This window comes from Pelobates fuscus, chromosome 5 (assembly GCF_036172605.1).
Source record: "Pelobates fuscus isolate aPelFus1 chromosome 5, aPelFus1.pri, whole genome shotgun sequence".
Classification (NCBI taxonomy): domain Eukaryota; kingdom Metazoa; phylum Chordata; class Amphibia; order Anura; family Pelobatidae; genus Pelobates; species Pelobates fuscus.
This window is the reverse complement of record NC_086321.1, coordinates 311,669,860-311,697,812: the sequence shown is the minus strand read 5'-3', so window position 1 is coordinate 311,697,812 and position 27,953 is coordinate 311,669,860. Positions and strand designations below refer to the sequence as shown.

General features: G+C 42.6%; 1 protein-coding gene across 1 annotated transcript in view; it reads right to left on the bottom strand.

The window, feature by feature from the left end:
* Window positions 1–17,428: 17,428 nt before the first annotated feature.
* Window positions 17,429–27,953, bottom strand: part of THOP1 (thimet oligopeptidase 1) — a 54,282-nt gene continuing 43,757 nt past the window's right edge. Inside the window, exons 8-13 of the mRNA XM_063455511.1 lie at window positions 22,791–23,157; window positions 22,333–22,534; window positions 22,068–22,254; window positions 20,687–20,815; window positions 20,241–20,377; window positions 17,429–17,791 (exon numbers count right to left, since the gene is read on the bottom strand). Of these exons, the coding sequence (XP_063311581.1) occupies window positions 17,633–17,791; window positions 20,241–20,377; window positions 20,687–20,815; window positions 22,068–22,254; window positions 22,333–22,534; window positions 22,791–23,157 (1,181 nt within the window). The 3' untranslated portion in view covers window positions 17,429–17,632. The remainder of the gene's footprint in view (window positions 17,792–20,240; window positions 20,378–20,686; window positions 20,816–22,067; window positions 22,255–22,332; window positions 22,535–22,790; window positions 23,158–27,953) is intronic.

Genomic DNA, 27,953 nt, shown 5'->3' with positions numbered 1-27,953 from the left:
AGGATTATTTTCTGCCCATACTCCTGGAATGTCAGATACAGATCCATCACTCTTTGGGTTCGCATTTGTCATTACAGAATAGAAACGCCATTCTTCTTCTTTTGGCACCAATACCGCTATTATGCCAGGTGATTTATTAAACTTCAGAGACGTTAATCCATTAGGTAGAAAAGTTATCTGAGCTTGAAGCTTTGATAATAGATCTCGTCCTAGAAGTTGAACTGGACACTCCTGCATGTATAGGAACTGGTGCTTAAGAAAATGGCCTCCTAGAATGCAAGTACGACTCCTGAGAATCGGTCTAGCTGCGCTTTTCCCAGTAGCTCCTGTCACAGTTATAGTCTTTTCAGAAGGAAGAGCTACCAACTTGGTCACCACAGAATCGATAGATAAGTGCTTACTGTGCTTACTGTTTTCACTATTTTCAATGTTTATGGAGGCCTGCGACCCCCGCTGGACCAAGTGTTCTACTGCCACATACCTATGCTGCTATGAGCATAACCACCTCGCCCTCTTCTCTCTTCTTGTCTACCACCTGCAATATATCCCCTCTGTGGACAGTCACTCTTCCAATGCCCTTCCTCTCTACAATATGCACATTGATCTCTACCTAACGATACCCTGCTCATCCTATTCTCAATTCCTCTATTCATCTTCCCTCCTTCACTAGCTACGCCTGAAATAGCTACCACTAACATGTCTATTTTCTTCCTCATCTTACGTTCCTCCTCACGCTTTGTCTCAGTTTCCCTATTCATATACACCTAATTTGCAAACTCCATTAGCTGTGATATGGATAGCCATGCAAATCCCTCTAATTTTTGTAGCTTTCTCTTAATATCGCTCTGGGCCTGGCTGACAAATGCTGAGTCTATCATTCGGAAGTTCTCAGGGGCTTCAGGATTGAACAATCTATTTGACTCAATCAGTTTCTCATAAAACGCACTGGGTGATTCATTAGCTTTTTGTAACACTTCAGCTGTCCTGGACATGTTAATTGCCTTTTCCCTCTTGCCTTCATGCCAGCAATAATGGCTTGTTGATAGGCCTTTAGATGGGTCATGTCGGCATCATTTACGTTCTAAAGGTCAGTAATAATTGCTGATAATCAGCCCAGGTGGGTTTGTGTGTTTGTATAATAGAGGCAACAAAATCTATCATGGCTTGAGGTTTATCGGTGTACGAGGAGTTATGGGTCTTCCAATTGAACAGGTCGGTAGTGGTAAAAGGGACTTAAACAAATACAGGATCTGCCAATTGCAACTGTCCATTACCGTCAATATGTGGTGGGCCAGGTCACGTGTAAGCCGGAGAGGCATTTGGAAATATCGGGGTTGGAGGTGTTGTGGATCAGAATGTTGATCTTTGTTATATTCAGAGGAAACCCAAATTGTTGTTACAAGTGCACTTGGAGAAGCGAGAATTAGACACCAGACACCTGTTGGTATTCAAAATAAGCCTCTGACGTTTTATTCATCAGCTGGGTTTTATACATTAAAAAGTAAGTGCTTACGTGCAAATACTCTTAGAACAAAAATTGCAAGGGAGTACAGATAAGACATAGGGATGAGCGCCATGTACACATAACAAATAAGTTTCAAGGTAAGAGAGAACAAAAAGATTAGAGTAGAGACATCTTAGGTGGGGGCTCTCTGCTCCCGGGACATAGACATACAGGGAGTGCAGAATTATTAGGCAAGTTGTATTTTTGAGGATTAATTGTATTATTGAACAACAACCATGTTCTCAATGAACCCAAAAAACTCATTAATATCAAAGCTGAATATTTTTGGAAGTAGTTTTTAGTTTGTTTTTAGTTATAGCTATTTTAGGGGGATATCTGTGTGTGCATGTGACTATTACTGTGCATAATTATTAGGCAACTTAACAAAAAACAAATATATACCCATTTCAATTATTTATTTTTACCAGTGAAACCAATATAACATCTCAACATTCACAAATATACATTTCTGACATTCAAAAACATAACAAAAACAAATCAGTGACCAATATAGCCACCTTTCTTTGCAAGGACACTCAAAAGCCTGCCATCCATGGATTCTGTCAGTGTTTTGATCTGTTCACCATCAACATTGCGTGCAGCAGCAACCACAGCCTCCCAGACACTGTTCAGAGAGGTGTACTGTTTTCCCTCCTTGTAAATCTCACATTTGATGATGGACCACAGGTTCTCAATGGGGTTCAGATCAGGTGAACAAGGAGGCCATGTCATTAGATTTTCTTCTTTTATACCCTTTCTTGCCAGCCACGCTGTGGAGTACTTGGACGCGTGTGATGGAGCATTGTCCTGCATGAAAATCATGTTTTCTTGAAGGATGCAGACTTCTTCCTGTACCACTGCTTGAAGAAGGTGTCTTCCAGAAACTGGCAGTAGGACTGGGAGTTGAGCTTGACTCCATCCTCAACCCGAAAAGGCCCCACAAGCTCATCTTTGATGATACCAGCCCAAACCAGTACTCCACTTCCACCTTGCTGGCGTCTGAGTCGGACTGGAGCTCTCTGCCCTTTACCGATCCATCCATCTGGCCCATCAAGACTCACTCTCATTTCATCAGTCCATAAAACCTTAGAAAAGTCAGTCTTGAGATATTTCTTGGCCCAGTCTTGACGTTTCAGCTTGTGTGTCTTGTTCAGTGGTGGTCGTCTTTCAGCCTTTCTTACCTTGGCCATGTCTCTGAGTATTGCACACCTTGTACTTTTGGGCACTCCAGTGATGTTGCAGCTCTGAAATATGGCCAAACTGGTGGCAAGTGGCATCTTGGCAGCTGCACGCTTGACTTTTCTCAGTTCATGGGCAGTTATTTTGCGCCTTGGTTTCTCCACACGCTTCTTGCGACCCTGTTGACTATTTTGAATGAAACGCTTGATTGTTCGATGATCACGCTTCAGAAGCTTTGCAATTTTAAGAGTGCTGCATGCCTCTGCAAGATATCTCACTATTTTTGACTTTTCTGAGCCTGTCAAGTCCTTCTTTTGACCCATTTTGCCAAAGGAAAGGAAGTTGCCTAATAATTATGCACACCTGATATAGGGTGTTGATGTCATTAGACCACACCCCTTCTCATTACAGAGATGCACATCACCTAATATGCTTAATTGGTAGTAGGCTTTCGAGCCTATACAGCTTGGAGTAAGACAACATGCATAAAGAGGATGATGTGGTCAAAATACTCATTTGCCTAATAATTCTGCACTCCCTGTATATGGTATTAAGTGTTGTTCAAGCATCAAGCATTTCCTAATTCCAAGTTAGCCAATTTTAATATAGGATATCATTATATGACACCTATAAGCTTGAGCCTTGGAATCAAGATAAATTCTATCACAGAGGGTACCAGTCATCTGTCGGGTTAGTATGGGGCTTCGATAAGACTGCTCAGTAATAGGTTCCGGTCTGGGAGTAGTAAGATAGGTGTAAGGGGGTGAGCTAATTTTACTGGTTAGCATTTGGCGGATGAAAAAAATAAAAAAAAGTGTTAAACCAAAAACCTACCAGTAGGTGTCACCAGAGGGTAAGTAATTGTATCAAAATAATTTTTATGTGTCTAATAATAAAACTTAACTTTTAATATATTTATACATAAAATAAAACCTTATAGCAATAAATATATTAAAATAGGGAAAGCAATCCTACTTATGTCTGTTGTATGCCAGTATAGAGTTAAAGGGAATCTCCAGTGCCAGGAAAACAATACGTTTTCATGGCACTGGAGGGTCCCTCTCCCTCCCACCCACCAATCCCCAGGTACTGAAGGGGTGAAAACCCCTTCAGTCACTTACCTGAGGCAGCGGCGATGCCCCTCGCCGCTGTCTCCTCCTCCGCAACGCTCCTCCTCTCCATTGCATCGGCCGGTGGGAGAGACTGATCCCGCCCACCGGCCGAGGAGACCTAATGCGCATGCGCATTAGCGCTCCCTATAGGAAAGCATTGAAAAATAATTTCAATGCTTTCCTATGGGGATTTGAGCGACGCTGGAGGTCCTCACACAGCGTGAGGACGTCCAGCGACACTCTAGCACAGGTTTCCTGTGCTATAGAGCAGGAAGTGACCTCTAGTGGCTGTCTAGTAGACAGCCACTAGAGGTGGAGTTAACCCTGCAAGGTAATTATTGCAGTTTATAAAAAACTGCAATAATTACACTTGCAGGGTTAAGAGTAGTGGGAGTTGGCACCCAGACCACTCCAATGGGCAGAAGTGGTCTGGGTGCCTGGAGTGTCCCTTTAAAGATGATGTAATATCAATGTAACTCCCAAAGATGGCCAGTAGGTGGTCCTAGAGTGCCTCCCTAAAGTCTAATGAAGCAGATAATTAAAGTCTATGTCCTATTTTATTTTTACTTATATTAATCACTGTCCACCCTGATATCTAGGCTTGATTAAAGCTTTAGTTCCAAGGTAAATTAAACATCTCTTGTATTTTAGTAAAGGGGATATTTTGAACAAAACTGGGAGGGGCCCATCCAGTAACTAAAAAAAGGCTAAAAGTGTACTCTAGCATCTTATACCATTGATCATTTCTTCCAGTTGTATTTTAGACTGTTCAGTAGTTTTAGTGCTATTTCAATGATTATGGTACACTGTCATTGCTGAGAATTATCTGATCCAATAGACTCAGTTACTGTTTTTAAGAATTCTCCTCACAATGTAATTGTTAATAAAATTCAATGCTAAAATACACTCCTACCAAAAAGGAAGTCAGTCTAACTTTACAAAGAATCAGTGGGGGTTGGAATCAGAGGGGGATTGAAACAAAAGAACAGATCGGTATGTGGGTAGGCGGGGACAATAGAGCAGGGGGAGTGCAAATACTAGCTATACCAGTTTTAGCTTGAGAGGAAGAGTGAGGGAATGGCTACTCTGGCTCTGGAGGATGAATAGGGGGTTGGTAATCAGATGCAAGGGGGGGAAGGTGTCCAAGCTAGGTGGCTCCATTGTTCCTCATGGCACAGTTTAATTCAATAAGGCAGTTTTTCAACAATCGGTTTCCAACAGTCAATATATGGAAACTGATCATAGAATTCCAGCCTACTAGTTACAGCCACATGTACACCCTGCACTAAATTTAAGTCAAGACTGCCACATGGAGGCAATGCAGCCACCAGGACAGGCCACTCCCTACTACACAGTGTAGTCAATTTTCTTTTTTTTTTTTTTTCAACATACAAGACAAAGGACCAACAGCCTTGTGAATCAGAAGAGGATTTCAACAGAACGTCTGATTCAAAAGCTGTACAAATATACACACAGTTTCAACAGTCACACCAATCTCCTTATCACCAGCACCACATGGCACACTAGGCCCAAACAAACATACACGTACACACACGCACAGGATCCTCACACGCTCAGCAATATCACGACGTCGCACACACAAGTAAAATCAAGACTCACCAAACACTATATACCAATCAATGCAACTATTAAGCAAGTCATACAATTGTCCACACAATTAATCTACATTAACTAAGCGATAGCATAACATTTCAAAATTTTGTCTCTACAGTCAGTAGTTATGGTACGGTTAGTAACTATTATACAGTTTAGACAATTATGATTTTAAAGTTACAATATCAGTTAGTAATAGTTAAGGTGTTACACATACAATGTTTGGCCCGTGGTGTGAGCCTGCTGCCGTGTGGTCACTGGGTATGCAAAAAAAAAGAAACCACTGTGGTACTCCGCAGATGTGACCAAAATATTTAAAAAACTACAAGTTAGCATTTAGTAATTATAAAAAAAAAACACAGAGTGAGGAAGATAGACAGATCTATGAGATTAGGCAGAACGAGGCTAAGCAAATTAGAAGAGCTTCCAAATCACACACAGAAGAGGAAATAGCCCAGTCGGGGAAAAAAGGGGGACGTGGCCAACCAGCTATCAGACCAGACGCGTGCATGTGGAGCTCTGCCCCAACCAGGGACAAACACGGCCTAAAAAAAGCGATTTGTATCCCTACCAGAGCCCAAAACCACACTATCCCCCCACAGAGACCAAATGGGGCGAAAAAAAAAAAAAATTCCGCCTGCCAGAGACATCTAAATTAGCCAACATCCGGCTCTCATTTGAAAGGCCTGCACCACTGGCTCAGACCAAAATGTCGCCTGAGGTGCACAGCGAGGAGGAGGCCTTGTTGAGCTCCCCCAAGGACAGGTAGAGCCTTACCTCACCAGCAGCGGAGGCCCACTATCAAGACTCGGAATCTCTTCAGAGTGACAAAGAGGGACATCAGAGACCTCCAAACGGAAGCCGACCTCCGCGAAACCCACAAGGAGATGGGGGCTCTCAGGCAAAGAGTCACAGCCAAAGAAGACGACTGGGAACATACCCAGCAGACCACTCAAGCCCAAATAATGGAAATCTCCCAACAGGTCCAGAGGTTGAACCGCACAGTTACAACACTGGAAGCAAGGCATAGGAAGAGAAACGTCCGCCTCCGAGGCATCCCGGAAAGCATTGGTGGGATGATCTGCTGCCCCATATACAGAGACTACTCACCACGATGGGTGTTAAAGGCAGCACGGAACCAGGGATAGTACTCTCCGCATTCCGGATCCAGAAGGCTGCAGCTGCCCCAGACAACGCTCCTAGAGACATTATAGTCGTGACTAGGGACGTAGTGGTCCGTAACGCCATCTTAGCACGCTCCAGAAACTTAAACAATATCCAACTTGAGGGTCACACAGTGGCTATCTATGGAGACATCCCTTTTGCAGCGCTAGTGGTCCATAGGCAGCTTGCACCAATAGCTAAACAGCTCCGGCAGGCGTCATTCCGGTACTGCTGGGGGGCAGACGGCTCAAAGCAGGTCCAAAGAGGGGACCAGATACACACCCTGACCTCTGCGGATGACCGAGCGGCGTTCTTCCAGAAGCCAAACCTGCCCACTGCGGACATGACCCGGCACAGAGGCGGAGAGACTAGGGCAAAACAGACACACAAAAGCGGGCTAGCACCAACAAAGTCAAAATGAAAGCCCAAACTATAGCCAACACACACCCAACTAGGGCTAATTTAACCTCCATTACTCAAATATCACCCTGAAATGCCCCACACATACCACAAAATAGGCATATCAGCCCATGCACGCACCAAATGCAGGGCCGCCATCAGAAATGTTGGGGCCCCTGACAAAGCACAAGGTCTGGGGCCCCCCTCTGTCCCCCCCGGGCCCGCCCACGCCCTACCTAGTCCGCTGACAATGATGCGGGACTGAATGTGGTGTATATAGTGGAAGTGAATTAGAATGTGTGTAATGGAAGTAGTGTATTAGATGTGTGTATTAGTGTGTGTATTAGATACTGTTTGTGCAGTGAATGCAGAGTGTGTGTGAGTAGTGGATGTAGTGTGTGTGTACAGTGATGTAGTGCATGTAATGCTTGTGTGTACTAGATGCAATGTGTTTAGTGGATGCAGTGTCTCTGTATAGTGAATGCAGAGTGCTTCAATGTGTGGTGGATGTAGTGTGTGTAGTGAATACAGGATGTTTGTGTAGTGGATGCTGTGTGTATAGTGAATGCAGAGCGTGTGTCAGTATAGTAAATGCAGAGTGTGTGCATAGTGTAGTGAATGCAGAGTGTGTGTTAGTGAGTAATTAACGCAGAGTGTGTGTTAGTGTAGTGAATGCAGAGTGTGTGTTGTATTAATGTATGCAGAGTGTGTGTTGTATTAGTGTATGCAGTGTGTGTGTTGTATTAGTGTATGCAGTGTGTGTGTTGTATTAGTGTATGCAGTGTGTGTGTTGTATTAGTGTATGCAGTGTGTGTGTTGTATTAGTGTATGCAGTGTGTGTGTTGTATTAGTGTATGCAGTGTGTGTCAGTGTAATGAATGCAGTGCGTCAGTGTAATGAATGCAGTGTGTGTGTTGTACTAGTGTATGCAGTGTGTGTGTCAGTGGAGTGGATGCAGTGTGTGTGTCAGTGGAGTGGATGCAGTGTGTGTGTCAGTGGAGTGGATGCAGTGTGTGTGTCAGTGGAGTGGATGCAGTGTGTGTGTCAGTGGAGTGGATGCAGTGTGTGTGTCAGTGGAGTGGATGCAGTGTGTGTGTTGTGTTAGTGGATGCAGTGTGTGTCAGTGTAGTGGTTGCAGTGTGTGTCAGTGTAGTGTATGCAGTGTGTGTGTTGTACTAGCGTATGCAGTGTGTGTCAGTGGAGTGGATGCAGTGTGTGTTGTGTTAGTGGATGCAGTGTGTGTCAGTGGAGTGCATGCAGTGTGTGTGTTGTGTTAGTGGATGCAGAGTGTGTGTCAGTGTAGTGTATGCAGTGTGTGTGTTGTACTAGCGTATGCAGTGTGTGTGTCAGTGGAGTGGATGCAGTGTGTGTTGTGTTAGTGGATGCAGTGTGCGTGTTGTGTTAGTGGATGCAGTGTGTGTGTCAGTGGAGTGGATGCAGTGTATGTGTTGTGTTAGTGGATGCAGTGTGTGTGTCAGTGGAGTGGATGCAGTGATCATATGGATTTCAAGATCAGAGACAACATGGGTTTACTTCAGGGAGGTCACGCCAAACTAATCTTATAGATTTTTTTTAATTGGGTTACTAAAATAATAAAATAACTAAAATAATAGATCAGGGTGGTGCAGTAGACATTGGCTTTTGACATGGTCGCACATAGAAGGCTTATCATTAGACTGCAATCTTTAAGTTTGGATTCCAATATTGTTAAGTGGGTTAGGCAGTGGCTGAGTGACAGGCAACTGTCGTCAACGGAGTATATTCAAAGGAAGGTCATGGTACTAAGATATGTAACAGGGTTGATGTTCCAGGAGGGATAAGCCAAATAGCAAATGATTTGGGTAAACTAGAAAAATGGTCAGAGCTGTGGCAACTGACATTTAATGTGGATAAGTGCAAGATAATGCATCTTAGACGTAAAAACCCAAGGGCAGAGTACAGAATATTTGATCGAGTCCTAACCTCAACATCTGAGGAAAGGGATTAAGGGTTTAATAATTTCTGATGACTTAAAAGTAGGCAGACTGTTATGCTACACTTGGAAACAGGCAATTAAATGAACACAACGGCAGATAATTTTAGGTGTATTGTAGAATTGAGATCAATATAGAAGCTTAAATACTTTTTTTATTTAACTTACAATAACTCCAATAATGAAGAAGTAAGTAGACAGTTGTAGTTATTAGTGAGAACAGTATAGTTGCAGCTTGGAAAGAAACTTGACTTGATTGGAGAGTTGCAACAATTGTAGCAGGAAACAAAACAAAGTACCGTATTTACAGAATAATCTAGGACTTGATTATTAGTTGGTATCAATGTAGCAAGTTAAGTAGAGTTAGATTGATACCTATGGTTTACCAGAAGCTTGTCTCAGTGGAAGCTGTTCGTGGCTGGATCAGAGTAATAGGAGAGGTCCTGCTGAATTGAGAAAGATGATCAGAAGCTTGTCTCAGTGGAAGCTGTTAGTGGCTGGATCAGAGTAATAGGAGAGGTCTTGCTGAATAGAGAAAGATGATCCTTCTTAGTAAAATGGGGTAGCGGTAGTCCAAATATCAGTCTGGCTCCAGGAAGATGGCAGAGAGGTCGTGGTACAAGCAGAGATTCAAGGGAAGGAGAATAAGGCGGTTATCTGGTCCGGGTCAGTTCACTAGTAATAGGAATTTTGAGCTAAGCATGGAGTTCTCTGTTAGGAGACAGATCACTCAGCAGTTTGAATTTGGCGCAGCTCCCTTATAAGGCAGGTGAGTATTGTGTCATTTAAGTGGGAGGAGGTTAAGGAAAGGTTGGTAAGCATAGATCAGGTTGGTATATAGGAGCCAGGAAGAGACGTCTTTCAGGTAGACCATCAACTGCAATGTAAAGGCCCAGTATTGAACTGGGTGTGACATTGTCAGAGAAGTAATCAACCCAGGCAGGTGAGGTAGAGTGAAGGAAAGTTCAGTCCTAGTGGTTAGGGAGGCCACTAGCAAATCTTAGTTACTGCTGGTGCAAAATTGAATAAAATGAATAAAATTCTGAAATTAGGTTTTGGATCCTGACAACCTCACCATTAACACTTACAAAGGTTTGTATGAATTATATTCTGATGGTGTTTGACATAGCACCCGTACAAGTCATCTGGCAGAGGAAGATGAATGCAATTTTAGCAGATATTCCTTTCACACAGTGTCTATTAGATGACATGCTCATCACTGGTCGTAGGGATCAAGAACACAAGCGGAAGGTAGAGATTGTTTTACAAAGAATTCTGAACCACGGTCTCAAGGTGAACTTAAAATGTAAATTCTTGTTTCCTAAATTGGAGTTTTGCAGCCAAGTTGTAGATGCTGAGGGCATACACACCACTGAAGCACAGATCGACTCTTTAGTCAAGGCTCCAGCCCCAAACGTCCAATAGCTACGTTCGTACCTTGGCCTACTTAGCTACTATATTAAATTTCTTCCATACCTGGCTCACACCTTGTTCCCACTGAATAAGCTCCTAGAGAAACACTCACGGTGGGCGTGGTCAGCAGAAGTTCAACAAGCTTTTGAGGTCTCTAAACGGAAATTGTTGGCCTCACGTATGCTTGTACACTACAACCTACACAAGCCTCTCACTTGGCTTGCAACGCCTCTCCTTAAGGGTTGGGCGCTGTACTTTCCTACCTCTTCCCAGTTTGCTCTGACAAAGAGAGAAAGCAATTATGCCCACATTGATAAAGAGGCACTTGCATGGATATGGGCAATTCAGAAGTTTCACCTTCACCCCGATGGTAGAGAGTTTACCATTAGTGATGTCACGATCACAAAATTTTCCGTTCACGAACGGCGAAAGCGAACTTCCGCAAATGTTCGCGAACGGGCGAACCGCCATAGACTTCAATAGGCAGGCGAATTTTAAAACCCACAGGGACTTTTTCTGGCCACAATAGTGATGGAAAAGTTGTTTCAAGGAGTCTAACCCCTGACTGTGGCATGCCGGAGGGGGATCCATGGCAAAACTCCCATGGAAAATTACATAGTTGATGCAGAGTCTGGTTTTAATCCATAAAGGGCATAAATCACCTATCATTCCTAAATTGTTTCGAATAACGTGCTTTAAAACATCAGGTATGATGTTGTATTGATCAGATAGTGTAAGGGTTCACAGTGACAGACCAAACTCCCAGTTTAACGCACTGCAAACAACCGCAAACAGTCCAGGAGGCTACAGGACTCACCCACCTAATAGCATTGGCAACAATACCCGGCAATCTATGGCTCCTGAATAGCATTGGCAACAATACCCGGCAATCTATGGCTCCTGAATAGCATTGGCAACAATACCCGGCAATCTATGGCTCCTGAATAGCAGTTGCAGAGATACAGCACCCACGGACTGGTGATCCTTAAGGTGCAGCTAAAGCCACTTCGTCTATAGACAGTCATAACAGTTAACCTTTCCACATCATATACATGTCGCAATGCATAGTTTCTGAGAGCGGTTGATCATACTAGGATGTCTTCCATGTTTTAGTGCAACTAGTCTAACTACTAATATAGTTGAAACATGCTACTTTTATTCATGCCAGACAACCATGCAGGCCAGACTAACAAACATGCCAGGGCCAATCATAGTTAACCACCTCAGATAGTAACATGGCTCCCTCTATATACAGTGTAAACATGGCTCCTCTCTATATACAGAGTAACATGGCTCCCCTCTATATACCGTGTAAACATGGCTTCCTCTATATACAGATTAACATGGCTCCCTCTATATACAGTGTAACATGGCTCCCCTCTATATACAGAGTAACATGGCTCCCTCTATATACAGAGTAACATGGCTCCCTCTATATACAGAGTAACATGGCTCCCTCTATATACAGTGTAAACATGGCTCCTCTCTATATACAGAGTAACATGGCTCCCCTCTATATACCGTGTAAACATGGCTCCCTCTATATACAGAGTAACATGGCTCCTGAGCTGCGGGTTGGGGCCCGATAAAAGAATAATGGGGGGGAAACCTACTTTCCTCCCCCCCGCCCCCCACCCCTGCGCGGCGGGTAGGGGCCCTAAGTTACAATAAGGTGGGGACCTACTGTCCTCCCCCCCGGCCCCCACCCCTGCGCGGTGGGTGGGGGCCCTAAAAAACAATAAGGGGGGGACCTACTGTCCCCCCCGGCCCCCACCCATGAGCGGCGGGTGGGGGCCCTAAATTAATTTCCCCCTCCCCATCAAAGGTGACTAGGGGTCCCCAAGCCCCTAGTCACCCACCCCCCCACCCAAACAAAAAAGCCCCTACCTACCCCCCTCACCCTAAAAAATAGTGAGGGGGAATAAAATTACTACCCTGTAAAGTAAAATTCAACTTACTATTCAACGTCTTCTTTTTTCTAAAATCTTAATTTTTCAGCCCCAAAAAAGGGCAAATAAAAAGCCATCATACCCGTCGAACTTAAAAATACAATAAAAAACCAGAGCGCAAAAAATTAATCCATCTTCACCCATGGAGGGCTCCGCGCAGACTAGGGTATTAACATATACCCTATTGTTACAATTGTTACTTGAAAAGCATGAGGAATGCCGTTAGGGTACCACATGCTCATTTGTTATACCTCCATGCACTACAAAAATAAAGAATAAAAAAAAACTAAATAAATAAATTAAAAAAAAATGTATGCAGCTTCAAATGAATCTAAAATGGATGCTGTCCAGGAGATGCTGTCCACCTTTGATGGGGAGGGGGAAATTCTGGGAGGGAGGGTCTGCTGCTGATTGGCTGGAATGTGTCTGCTGACTGTGATGTACAGGGTCAAAGTTTACTCAATGATGAAGAATAGGGGGCGGTTCACCAGCGAACCGTTCGGGACATCTCTATTTACCATATTATTCTTCAGATTTTTAACCCTGACAAGGGGATCTCCCAAACAACTGCAGCATACAGTATTGAATCATGATACAAATGCCAATGTGGATGCAATATCCCGGCTAAAAGAAATGCTTCCAGACTCAGCTCTATCTGTCATGGGTTGTAGGTACACCACAACACACCTCTTTACTTCCAGAGAGATAGCAGCCCAGTGAAGGATACTTTTCTGAACAGAGTGCTTTCATTTACACAAAACGGCTGGCCAGCGACCATAACAGGATTACAAACTCTATTGCCAAAAGCGCATGGAATTGGCTATGAAATCACAATTGTGTCTTATGGGGAGACTGATCATTCCAGAAACACTCCAGAGACATTTCTTAGACTTGTTATATACTGGTCACCCCAGTGCCACAAAGATGAAACAGAAAGCATGCGCTTATGTGTTGTGGCAAAACTTAGATGCCAATATCACAGAATATGTCAATGCTTGTGTGTGATGTGCACAAACTGTCCCTCCACAAGGATGTATTCAGCCCTGGACTTGGCCCACATTTCCATGGCTTTGCCTTCACTTGAATTTTGCAGGTCTCATAAGAGGGTAAACATTCTTGATTATAATTGATGCCCACTCAAAATGGTCATTCCAATTACTCAGCCAACTGCAAAATCAATAATTGCCATTTTATTGCACGTTTTTGCCAAATTTAGGTACTCCAGGGAGATTGTCACAGATAATAGTGCCCATTTCACGAACCATGAGTTCCAGAGTTATACTACTGTTCATAATATCAAGCACAAGTTAACCGCACCTTACCAACCGGCGACCAATGGTCAAGCAGAGCGGTTTGTACAGACTTTCAAAAAATTACTTCAAGGCCACAGTGGCTTCAACAAGCCAGAGGTCCATATTTCCTCAGGAGTTGGACTCTACTCTTTTTTGCTTATAGAACAACACCACATGCTACCACTGGTACAACACCAGCTAAGCTTCTACTAGGAAGATGGCTATGGACTGCTTTTTACGTGCTTCGTCCTGAGACTGTCCATGAACATGTATTGCATTACCAAGAGAAGATGGTCATGTGCAAAGAGTCTCCCATTTTTGTAGTCCACCAAGAAGCCTGGATTTGATCTTATAAAACTCAGTGGCTTCCTGCCACAATTGTGGAATATTTGGGACCCAAGATGTACAGAGTCTGCCTGTAAAATTGATCCATTATCAGATGACATGTAGACCAACTGTGGTCCTGTTCCCAGCATCCTTGACGACATCCCTGGTCCCAAAGCTTCCAGAGTCCAAATCCAAAGTGACAGAAGACATCTGGAATGAAGTTTGGGTTGACTCTGAAAACTTGGACTCACCTCCTCTGGTGGCCTAAGACCCTGGGTCAGAGGTTCCCCATGCACCTCTCCTCATTTTACCCACTTTGGCTCTGCCAATCCCCCTTTCTTCTGGTCCTGACACCCTCAACACACTGCCTGTTGGTGGCCGTCCAAACCACCACTCACCATACGGCTTACAAATTCAAGAACGAATACGATACTTCAATCGGTAATCCCACAAAACTGGAAACATCTGTGATGAGCATTGTCACCACAACTTTTTTCGGAAGACTGGTCTTCTGCTTCAGTGATATTGTTCCGATTCCTGTGAATGAACTGTGTTTCCATGGTTTGTTATTGTTGGTTCTTTTTGTTATACCTTTCAGTCAGTCAGCGTGTGAAGCAGTAATGTATAGGTTGTTTACCCCTGAATTCAAATCAGTAACAGTGCAGCAATAAAGACAGTTGTATGAAACTACTAAGCCTCATCTCTGAAGCAGACAAGGAGTACAACACTCTCTCTCTCCCTCTATGTCTCTATCAGTCCCACTATCTCTCTCTCTCTCTATAGCTCTATATAGGGAGGTTGATTAACAGGGACTGGATGGGAAGAGGTTAACAGTGAGTAGTGAGATTGCCTGGCAGAGAAGAGGTTCACAGTGGGTAGCAGCGCTGTATTTACTGCGAGGCTGACAAGGCATTTGCCTTGCACTGCACTTTTGGGGAGTGGCAGCAAAAAAAAAAAAAAATGGCACCCACCCCCAAATGCCATGTCAGCCTCTTGTCCTGGAGAGCTGGCCGGCTAGCCATTTTAGGGCATCCCCCGAGGCATCCGCTGATGTGAGAAGCAGGTGGTGACGGAGCACTCTCCCCTCAGCTCTCAAGCGCACCGCAGTGATGCCTGAGCCGGAATATGACATCACTTCAGCATCACTAATAGGCATGCAAGGGAGCTGAGCAGGAGGGTCAGAGCTCCCTCGCTGCCTGTCTGAACTGTGCTCCTACTTTTCGCCCACCCGCCAGACCACCCATTGACTTGCCAGCCCCACTGGACACCCAGGGAAGAATCCACCAAAATGTAAGCAAATAAAAAAATAAATGGTGAGTGTGCGTGTTTGTAAGTGAGAGAGTGTGTGTGTGTGTCTGTTAGTGAGTGTTAGTGCCAGGGAGAGTGTGTGTGTTTGTTAGTGAGTGTGTATATGTCAAAGACTGTCAGTGAGAGTGTGTATGTCTGTTAGTGTGTGAATGCGTGTCTGTCACGGAGAGTGTGTATGTCAGTCAATGTGTATGTCTGTTAGCGAATGTGTGTGTGACACTGTTTCTCAGTAAGTGTGTATTTCTCAGTGTGTGTCTGTAAGTGAGTATATGTGTGTCACAGTGTGTGTCTGACACCGAGTGAGTGTGTGTATCTGTCAGTGAATACGTGTGTCAGTTAGTGTGTCTGTTGGTGAATGTGAGGGTGCATGTGTCATGCCATGTAGGTCTTGGCATTGTCAGGGTTATTCACTAAAGTGAAAATTCAAGGTGAATTTAAAATTTAAAGTTAAAGGGACTCTCCCGAGAGGCAGCGCGAGCAGGGAGCAATCAGACGCTTCCATTTGGAAGTGTCATTGCTCCCTTGTGCGCATGCGCGGCTTCGCCACACATGCGCACATACTTCAGAGGGCGGCATTCGTGCCGCCCTCTAAAGTGCTGAGCGCACTACCGCGCATGCGCGCGGCCGCAAGCTGAGCTGAGTGACAGCTCAGCTCGCAGTCTTTGCCCGCCCCCCCGCCGCTGACAGGCTGGAGAGAGAAGGCGCGCACACAGTGCCTTCTCTCTCCTGAACACGTCTCCTGAACACTTTTTAGGGCCCTGCATGATAGGAAGTCCCTCTGGTGGCCGTCTGAGTGACGGCCACTGGAGGTATTCCTATCAATCAATGTAAACACTGTATTTTCACTGAAAATACAGTGTTTACATCAGATTGCCTGCAGGGAGCTATAGATAATACCTGAACAACTACATTAAGCTGTAGTTGTTCAGGTGACTATAGTGTCCCTTTAAAATAGCTGAACTGAAAAAATCTCTGTCAGCTATGCTTTGTGTTCAGCTACTCTGACTAAGTTTGGAATTCACTTTAAATTCTCACTTTAGTGATTAACCTTTCTCTGGTGTCTTCATTTTCTGTAATTATCACGATCAAAATGATTGCAGAATGTGTATTGGAGCATGGTCTGCTGTATCTTGCCAAGTATAGACAGTGCAGCAGGCCAACATTACATTCAAAATTGTCTTCAATATTAAAGGGACACTGTAGGCACCTAGACCACTTCAGCTCATTGAAGTGGTCTGGGTGCAATGTCCCATGTCCCTTAACCCTACAGTGGTAATTATTGCAGTTTCTGAGAAACTGCAATAATTACCTTGCAGGGTTAAGTCCTTCCAGGTGCTTAAACGACTTTTGGTCATCCAGACGCCGCTGGACGTCCTCACGATATGCATGAGGACTTCCAGCGTCACAGGAATCTCCATAGGAAAGCATTGAATAATTCTTTCCTACGGGAAAACCCTAATGCAAAAGCGGCCATTGCCACGCATGCGCATTAGGACTTCCCCACCCGCAGGCGTCGGAGGAGCATGGGCGTTGAATAATGCTTTCCTACGGGGGACATCGGCGCTGGATTCAGTTAAGTGACTGAAGGGGTTTTAACCCCTTCAGCGACGTGGGATGGGGGGGGGGGCACTATAGGGACCTGGTTTCCTGACACTAGAGAATCCCTTTAACCAGGATTAGATGATTTACATTTTCTCCTGAGGCATGCATACAAACTAGATTGGAATATCTTTTGAGTAAGATCGTTTTTGCAACTTGCTTCTGGTGACTTTATTTTGCTTGTGAACTACCTGCCATTTTATTTTACCATTTCGATTTTGCAAAGTGCTGTGGATTATGTTGGCACTATAGATATCTTAATAGTGATCACCTGGAGAATACTGAATTACAGATCTCCCCCTGCAGGTTGTACCTGGTAGTGGTTTAGCTTCTACATTATACTCATGCTACTCATAGCTAGAAATAAATAGAAATAAAAATAAATAAATCTAAAACAATACAATACAATTGAACCTGTTATTTTTATAAAAATGTTACGTGCAAATAAATATTGCCATTAGCACATCAAGTTTCTATTTATTTATTTTAGCATTATTGCCCTGGGTACATTGTACGCAGAATATAAACATCTTACGTGGCTCGCAAGTTCTGCAATAAAACAGAAAATTAGGAGAGTACTTTGCTATCTGAAGAACCTAATTATTTAAAGGTGCTATGTCTCAGCTAGTAAATGTTTTCATAATATATCTGGTAAGTATACAGCTGCAATTCTGATTTCCTAATAAAGACATAAAACCATTATTAGACTCCAGTTGAATGCTTATATATTTTATGCAAAGCAGGCTTTAATAGTAATTGTTTCAGATATGAGCTCAAAAACATCAGCTTGATTTAGTGATTTAACAGGCAGAGGGCACAGAAGAATGCTGGTTAGTCAATCCTTTGCTTTGGAGGAACGCATCCTGCTTCGGGTCACGGCCAAGAAAGTTACGAAGCATTTCTGAGGCATCAAGAGACCCACCTGGTTTCAGAATATAGTTCCTATAATCTGCACCCACCTGAAGAAAAAAAAAAAATCTGAGAAAGAACTCACGCTGTACCCCTGTTCAGGTCTCAAACTAGTTTTCGCTTACTTTTGCAATTATTTTATAGAGTGAACCCAAGACATTTAAATATGAATCTTAAAGGGACAATGTTAGCACTCGAACCACTTCATATCATTGAAGTGGTCTGGGTGCAGTGGCCCTGTCCTCTTAATCCTGCAATGTAAAACATTGCAGTTTCATACTACAGGCACTTCCTGCATTTTCATGGAGTTTAACAGCGCCTTCAAAATCCCCACAGAGAAGCACTGATTCAAATGCTTATCTTATGGGGAATGTCTAATCTGCTCTGCACTTTAACCATTTTTTTTGCTTACCGGGGTAGGGAGGGTGCTCCTATTAAGCTGGGAATAGGGGCATACAATAGTGATCGGAATACAGTTTTGTATTCCCAACGCTATAGTGTTTATTTGAAAGGGCAGTCCATAATCAAGATAGCAGCAAGCTTTCTGCACAAGAGATATAGCAACCCAAGATATGCTACGCTTCTAGACACGGAGAGCAAGGAGTCAACAGCTGGATTAACATTTTACCTAAGGGAGACATTTATTTGCAAAAAAAGTAATACAGATTGCAAAAGAACATCAAGAATGGACATCTGAAACAGCTTGCCTTTAAGTGGGATTCTATTCAGGTCCCAAGCAAGTTCTTAGCTTTGGTACTGTTCAGGCAAGCACTTCACTGACATCTCACATTTTTTAAATGAAGAGCTCTTTCTTAAGATGGCATAACTGTATATTTTGCCATTTTATGACATTTAATACAAAACATATATATTTCATTATTTGGTTTGAAGTCAAATTAACAACATTCAATTATGAATAGATACAGGATCCCAATGAGTAATTTGCGTAATATTAGATACTCTAACACCTTAGTGAGTTTCCCTTAAATCTCACAAAAAACTGAAATATTAATACATACAAGGTGGAGTGTCTTTCTTTTTATATCTATAGACGGTATATCTTTTTTTATTTTTTATGTATACATATTTTATAACCATTAATATTATACTTTTGAATATTGGTACTGTAATATCTCTTTGTTTTTGTATGCCCCTTTGTCTCCACACGGCACCTATTGGACTGAAAATGAACTGCCCAAATTAACAGAATGCATAGCTATGCGTTCCAAATAGACTGAATAAGGAAATAAAGACAACTGAAATCCCACGATCGCAGTGAAACGCATGGAAGGAAATGAACAAGCACTCGAGTCAGAAGAGCCCCACCAATGGAATGCAAAACCTGGAACCGGAAGTGGAACACGAATAGACGTCACCTGAAAACCGCCAATTGTGAACCATTTACAAGAAAACCCACAGACAGAACAACACAGCAGCAACTGAGGAAGCCTCCTAGAGAGGCAAAACACGTTTTGCACTACAAAGGACTTACAGACACCTTATAAAGGACTTAACTTTTAAACTGTAAGGTTTTGATTTTATATTTTGAATTTTACATTTATACTTTTATTGTTTTTTGTGCACTTTATTAGGAATAAAGCACTTTATATTCATACTCATATCTGAGAGAACAATTGATTACCAGGAACCATCTACAAATACAAAGAAGGAAGTGGGAACCTTTATATCCCACAAAGCTGGAAGTTTGAGCCTTATCCATTGGCTCCACACTTGTGAGTGTATTTCCACCCACCTTTTTGCACTAGATTTTGTAAAACTGACAATATTGCACTATTGTTTGCCGTTTTGCATTCTATTTTAGGATGATATACGCCTAATAACTGTCTATAGATATAAAAGAAAGACACTCCACCTTGAATGTATGAAAATTAACAACATGTTCACTAATAATTAAAGGACCACTATAGGCACCCAGACCACTTCAGCTCAATGAAGTGGTCTGGGTGCCAGGTCCATCTAGGGTTAACCCTGCAGCTGTAAACATAGCAGTTTCAGAGAAAATGCTAGGTTTACACTAGGATTAACCCAGCCTCTAGTGGCTGTCTCGCTGACAGCTGATAGAGGCGCTTCCGCGCTTCTCACTGTGAAAATCACAGTAAGAAGATGCTGACGTCCATAGGAAAGCATTAAGAAATGCTCTCCTACGAACTGATTGAATGCGCGCGCGGCTCTTGCCACACATGCACATTCAGAGCTGACGTCGGAAGAGGGAGGAGAGTTCCCCAGCGCCGAGGGAGCTCGGCCGCTGGAGAAAGGTAAGAGTTTAGCCCCTTGATCCCAGCGGAAGTGGGATCCTGAAGGTGTGGGGGACCTAAAGACCCTATAGTGCAAGGAAATGTGTTATCCTGGCACTATAGTGGTCCTTTATCTCGACCTATTTATACAGCAGACATAAGTGTGTATATATAATAGATGAATCATTTAATTAAAGTCAAGTACCAAATCTGAAAAGTCTCACCTAAAAAAAAAACAACTCACCTCTTTGCACATTATGCCTTCCTGTTTAAACCGTGTGTAAAACATGTCCATAGAATACACCTCACTCCATAAATAGCCATAGTACTGTGCATCATATCCTCCAGCAAGATGGCCAAATGTGGCTGGCATATTTGTTCCTTTAATACAATAAAGGCAAATGGATGTAAAGAATGGGGGGGAAAAAATTATATAAAAATGTATCGATTAGTAGTAGTTGTATGCCTCACAACAAAATCGAACTCTAAAAGAAGAATAAGCAGGCCTTATCTAAATGATTTGTGCATGCAGAGAAATGTCACAACAATCTCTTTGCTCATCAATTTCAATTGTTTATATTTCATTGTAAACCTTTCAAAAAAAAAAAAAAAAGAAGGGGGAGGAAAACACACCTTAAAGTTTGTATCTTAGAAAGAATGATTACATACACTTTTTATTGAAATATTTACCTGGAGTAGCAGGGACACCGAGGATCTCCTTGGACAGCCTGCAATATTCCTCAACAGGATCCACACCATGCTGCGTGTGCAGCACTTGGTCTATCTTGGCAAGAACTATCTGACGGAGATTAAGAAGACCTAGTAAATGGAACGAATGAAAATATATAAAGAGAAAATTGAATTAAAAAGTGCAATAACAATATTAACAAACAAAAAATATAACATATCAAGTAATACAAAGCTTTACTTAAAGGGACACCCAATATAGGCAAAGCATTTTATCATGAAAATGCCAATGTCAGATGCCACTTTTATAATAGCCATTTGTAATTTTTTCCACCTGCTTGCCAAGAGACAAGAAAATAACAAAACTATAACTCACTTATAGCATATATAGAAGTCTCATTTGTGAAACAGACCTAAATACTTGCTTGATTTCATTAGTTGAAGTACATAAATGCCCAGAGGATATAAAATTCAACGGACACAAAGAGGTTCCTTGAGAATTATAAAACTAATAAAGAACTAGAAATATATACAATTAGATACATTTTATTGAATATTTAGAGAAAATTTTAAGGACAAGTCATCTTTAAAATAACATAGCATTAGCCCATTAAAAAGAGCCACACAAAAAAAATAATGAAGGCTCTGTTTAATGACCAGTAGGGGGAGACGCTATAGTGGACTGGATGGGCCATTAGCTGAGAATGATAGGGGTGGGAGTTAGAGAGCCTGATTAAGTTTGTATATCAACTACAGTAAACCTGTGTGGTAAATGGCAATGGAAAACCCTATAGATAAGCACCACTATTATGGATAAACTGTATTGACTCAAATATGTCCAGTGTAACAGTGTATCAACCCAAACTGCTACCAGAAAAAAATGTTGCAAAGAATCAGTGTAAATCTCAGCTGCAGTGAATCTTTATAACTTTTATACTTTATATCTCCTGGACATTTATGTATTTCTCCTATTGTTAAAGTAAAGATTACCCCCTACTTAGGTTCGCTTGCACACACCTACAGTTATTTCCTGGGACACTGTTTCATCTGATTTCATTAGTTTCCAAAATTACTAGCACATGACAATTACACAAGTGAACATTCTTCATTAAAATAACTAAAAACCCAGCAGGTGAGTCAGTTGCATGTGTTCAGCTTCTGTATGTTTCCCAACTCTCTTAGAAGGATTTGGGAGAAAAATAATTGGTTGAAAGATACCAGTCATTGTCAAGTTGAAGGGGGCATAACTGCAGAGGAACCCAATTTTGGTGGTTTGCTTTCCAAATGAGGATAAATTTAATAGCTATGATCTTTTTAAATACATAATCTGCCCATTATCAAACACATTTAATTTGTTGCAAAAACAGAACATTAGAATTTGTACCAGTGTTAGCTAAACGAGACTTCATAAGTTTCTCCAAAGTCTCATCGGGAATTGGCAAACCACTCTTGTAATGTTTTGACATTCGTTGCAGTGGTTCTCTCTCCCACACCCAGTTTTCCAACATCTGAGAAGGAGCTTCAACGAAATCCCGCTCCACATGAGTTCCACTGAATATAGAAAAATCTGCCTGTGGCACATAAAACATAATGTCATTCTAGCTGTTACTCTGACAAACATCCAAATATGAAGTTCAGATGTCAATTACCTCAGAGCAAAGTTGATGCATGACATGTCCAAATTCATGGAAGTAGGTCTCTACTTCATCGTGTTGCAACAGAGAGGGAGCATTTTCTGTGGGTTTAGTAAAGTTAGCTACCATGGCAGCTATGGAGATCTGTCTTGTACCATTTGGAAGAAGACAATTTGGCTGCAGTCCAAAGCAGGCTGCATGGGAATATTTCCCCTCACTAAAAAAAAAAAAAAGTTTTAGTTAAAAAAAGAATTGACTTTTGAAATGTACAAATATCTAATTCAACTACACAGACATGCCAAATCTAGTTACATTTACCATCAATGTCAAAGTGTACACACAAATTCAACTTGACAAATCGTGAAGTAAACTAGAAACACAGTAGAAAACAAATTGGGCACTCAAAATATATCGGACCACTGAAAGTAATTCCACCTTTCAATATACATAATTCTAATACAAGAAACTCTTACCGTGGATATAAGTCCAAATAGAACTTTCCCATAAGACGTCCAGTTTTTGAATCTCTCACAGAGAACAAAGAGACATCCTCATGCCAAACATGAGCTCCCTTCTCAAGCTCAAAAGTCAGACCAAGCAGCTCTTGGTATATAATCAAAAGGCCAGATGTTACCACCTCCATAGGAAAATATTCTTTAAGGAGATTTTGGTCTACACTATAAGTGGTTTCTTCTACTTGGTTCATGTAATAGCGCATGTCCCAAGCATTGATCTTACTATCAAACTCAAATCCTCGCATTTCACATTCTTTTCTTTTCAGTTCCAAAATGACAAGCCTCTCCTGCTCTCCAAGAGTCTTCAGCTTCTGTGATAATTCATCTGGGAAAGAAATATAAACTATAAGGTCAAAGGAAAATAAACAAAAGAAATTAATCACCTTTTGGAATTTAGGAGCAAAGTTTCACTGACAAGCCAGCAGGAAAATATCTATAAAAAATAATCACATATAGTATAGATCACACTTGTATGAAATAGTTAATATTATTATATGATGTGCAAACTCACAAACGGAGAGCTATAGACCCAGCTCTGGTTTGGATAGCCTCCGGGTCCATACAGGTGACCCACCCCTTTTTTCGATATAATTCCGAGGTCTGTGAATAAATAAAAGTACACCCAATTGCGCAGTATAGTTTAAAATATTTCTAAAAACTATAATATGCTTCTCCCAAATGGGTACTCACAAGTGTGGAGTCAAAATACACTGACTCAATTTAGTAGCATTGTGCGGATTCGGGACTGCACTCCCCGCTCAATATAACGGTGTCAGGAACCAGGTTCGGTTTAAACAATAAAAGAAGCATATTATATTTTTTAGAAATATTTTAAACTATACTGCGCAATTGGGTGTACTTTTATTTATTCACAGACCTCGGAATTAGATCGAAAAAAGGGGTGGGTCACCTGTATGGACCCGGAGGCTATCCAAACCAGAGCTGGGTCTATAGCTCTCCGTTTGTGAGTTTGCACATCATATAATAATATTAACTATTTCATACAAGTGTGATCTATACTATATGTGATTATTTTTTATAGATATTTTCCTGCTGGCTTGTCAGTGAAACTTTGCTCCTAAATTCCAAAAGGTGATTAATTTCTTTGTACATAAGTGCTACATTCTTAATTTGTTTTGTATGTTATGTTGAAAAGGAATATTTGAATGTTTAGCAGCTATATTAATAGTAATAAGATATATTTATATTCATTTTTTTTTTCATTACTAATAAGCGCTGGTTCCACTATACATTGTACAAAGGAAAATTAAGGTTAACTTCCAAAGCAGTACTGCCATGTTCTAGCTGACAGGAATTCACATTTTTTTTTTTTTAATTCTTTATTTTTCTTGTGCATTGGAAAACATAACAGAGCAACATGTAGCGCCACAACAGCGATTTCAGGCATTTCAACGGCATACTTGGTCATGGCAGAGATAAACAGCACATTTTTTAGGTAAAACAAGATAGAAACATTTTTGAGTTTCTAAATATATTAAGTACAGGTTCGCGTTGCATGTCTATTGTGTTGGTCACGATGGGGTCGACTAGCTTAAAGCAAGGATCATACCATGCTTCCAACGTGCATAGTGGTGATTAAAAACGATTAGGCTTTGCCTAACTAGCTAAGATTTACATAGTAGGCATATGAGCCTAACTACGCACGTTTGTCAAGAGATCAAGAGTGGCGCTTTTAAGGTACGGTACATAGTAACGTTCAGCTCGGTTATGGTGTTTGCATGAAATCCTTCACACTAATGAGCTGCTTACGTTCTAAGCATATATAGAGATGGGCATGGAATTATGTAGAGATCTACTCAAGATTGCATATATGTCTAAACCCTGAGCCTTGGATAGTTATTAAAAGGTTTTTTCTAGACATTAATTAATTTTGTGAAGGTAAAGACCACTGGCTTTGTATCTATACAGCATTAGAATAAGTGATGCACCTAGAAAGCATAGAAAATACAAAACGATAAAACATAAAGATCAAACAGCCACAGTGTGCATGCATATAGGAGGTACGAGTAGGCCGATATGTATGGGTTAGGTATAGAGGTCCCCTCATTAACAGCTGCTGTTCGTGTTTAGTCCCATGAGGGTGACACTGCCGTAGGTAGTGAGCCTGCTTCAGCTTATGCCCGAGGATGGGAAACGAGAGTCTCAATATTAAGTCAGGATCTTGTCGATAGGGTGTCTCCATGGCAGGCAACGTGTTGTCAGTCCTAGTCCCAGTAGCTCTTGCTCAGCCAACGCCAAGACTTGGAAACAAGTGAGTGTAGTCCTGAGGTATTGCTGGGCAGGGGCCTGGTATGGTCGCTTTCCAGCCCCAGGCCTTGTTTTGGGCCCACCTGATGAAATTGCAGACTTGAGGGCTTATGACAGGATCCTTTCTAGAGGTGGTATGACCAAGTCTCCTGGGTGTTTGGCGCCGCTTGCGGCGAGGAATCTTCTGCTTTTGCGGTCTATGCGGCGGGTGAGTTCCCTGCCTGGGGGTACGGTGGATGGCATATTGTGTCGCCTGGGTGAGTGTCCCACCCGTGGGAAGTTTTCCCGCCATCCCCAGTGGGCCTCTCTTCATACCTCCTGTGTGGTGGGTGATTGTGGTACTTGCCTGCAGCTTGTCCCAGAAGGCTTGGAAGATTGTCTCCAGCCTGGAGTCAAAGTAGTCGAGGTTTGTCTCATGCGTTTGGCTGGGGTTTTGAGATGTCTGTATAGGGGCCTCCACCATCTTGTGTGGTCTGGGCTCTGCCACGTGTCCGCTATGCATGGGATTCGGTGGCGGTTGGGTGGGAGCTGGGCTTCCAGTGCGGACCGGGATAACCCCCACGGAATTTCAATTTTAAGGACAAGTCATCTTTTTTTTTTTTAAATTCTTTATTTTATTCGTGCACAAAGTTAACAAGTAGCCTTGGTGCGCCACAACAGTGACATCAGGGATAGTTAGTAAACATTGATAATACTAGTCATGGCATTTGCTATTCAGGCACTTTTTTTTTATATCAATATTTCAGTAGTTTAGGTTCACGATTGGGTTAAGTGAATTAGCGAGATGCACATGTCAGAGGAGGGTGTTCAGGGGGGTGGCAAAGAGGGAAAACATGACATGTGTAATCATTATACAAGCAAAGCTGTACAATTAAACATAACCTAAGCTGAGTAGTGAGATGGTCAGACATATCTCTAGTCTAGCTAGGCATGGACTAAGTGGTTGTTATGCTAGCCTTAGAGTATAAATCCAACATATGCAAAATATGTGTAACGTGTCTGCATCGCTTAATAATGATAATTTTGCTTAATGAAGTTAAATAACAGGCTTATAGAATTAAAATTATAGGATTATAACAGGAGAACAGGATTATAAAACGCTCAAAACATATCGCTGGTTGCCACAGTGAGACATTTGCTATATAATCGCTAGTTGTCAACCCAACACATATATTGAATGTCATCGCTTCAGTATTTAAACAGTGGTTCGATTAGCTAGTTGATTAACTAATAATAGAAACAGACATAGTAGGCAACAGAGGCATATTACACATGGTACTTGGTTGACATGCTGTCGTGGGAGACATATTAGATACAGATTGGTAGTGCACCTAAAGATAAGCTGCTCAGCTGAGGCATTGGTAGGTATCGAATCAGTGGAAAGTGAAAAATTAACGAGGTTAGTGAAAATGTGCGCAATTACATTAGAGATATGTATTAAGTAGGGACTGGCTTGCTATCTATGTGCTAGGTAGAGTAGGGAAGAAGTAAGGCACGGTTCGGCACGTCTGAATAATAGTGTATGTGTACCTATGCCTTATTTTAAAGTTGGTCGTGTGAGTTAGGCCTAGTGAGCAGATTGTGGTCAGTGCATATATCGCCTGCATGGCGACGAGCGGCTTGCGCATGGACAGTATATCCAGAAATCAGCGGTCAGTGGCTATGCGGTCAGAATGTCAGATGGCCATGCGTAAAAAAAAAAGCGCTAGCGTTAACTGTGTATTAAAGCGAGTATCCGATGGCCTGTATGTCGCGCCGCTCGTGGTGGCATGGCCTTTACCAGTTACCTTAGCCTGTGGATAGTGCAGTGTATTGAGACCGCTTTATGGGTCATTGAAGTAGCGGTAATGCATGTGATGGTGCGCCTACATAGCTCAGGCAGTAGCCGAAGCTGGTCTTAGTTTAGCATGCAGTATTTAACAACAGTAAACGAGGGCCCCCAGGGGCGGCGTTAAGCAGGAAACCATAATAATTCTAAAACTTGTTCGCATTAGAACAGCATTAACCAAGAATATGAATAAAAGCCCCTAAGTAATCATTATGCATGTCTAAGCATAGTTGTGGAACTTCTCAAGAGTCCAGATTTGCGCGTGGGCTTGCTTATAAGAATAGTCCTGGAATGTTCAGCTGCGCAGTAGGGTCTCATGGTAGAGACTGCACGTTCGTTGTTGAGCTAATTCACAATACGGTGTAAGCTTTCAGGTTTGTAAACAAGCTAGCTGGCATGGTTAGTCCCATAGGATTTCCCGTGTAGCAAGATCCCACAACATAGGCAGCGTATTTGATGTTGAGCCTAATTATAATACGGTAAGCTGTCAGCACACAGTTTCGATGAGGTCTTTTAGGATGCCGGTCCTCCGTCTGTCCTTCCCTAGGACCCGTTCCCCCGCGGAGCGCTCCGCGATGCTGTGGGCACTCGGGGTCCAGGCCAGTCCTGGAGACCCCCCACCAAAGGTTCCAGCCCCCACGGTCCCCTGCACCTCCCCGGCATCTCTCGCGCTGCCTGATAACATCTGGGCCCACGAGTCTCACCCAGTACAGGCCTCACACTTAGAGCCGGTGTACCTCCCCCCTCATGGCCACCGGTATACCGGAGGGGGTCGGTGCCCTCTAGCCCCACAGGACTCACTGCGCCAGGAACATCCTTCTCCGGGCCCCCCTCAAACCCAGATGCATGGTCCAGAACTGTTACCAGGGGGCAGTCCACCCGGGGTGTCCGTCCGTGGGGCAGCAGCCGTCTGGGCCCCTCGAGCCGCATGCAGAAGCCTCCGCATAAAGGCAGGTAGACCCCTCTGTGCCTGCTTGTATTCAGTCTGCACTTATCTGCTTTGCCAGTGTCCACCTGGCGCTCAG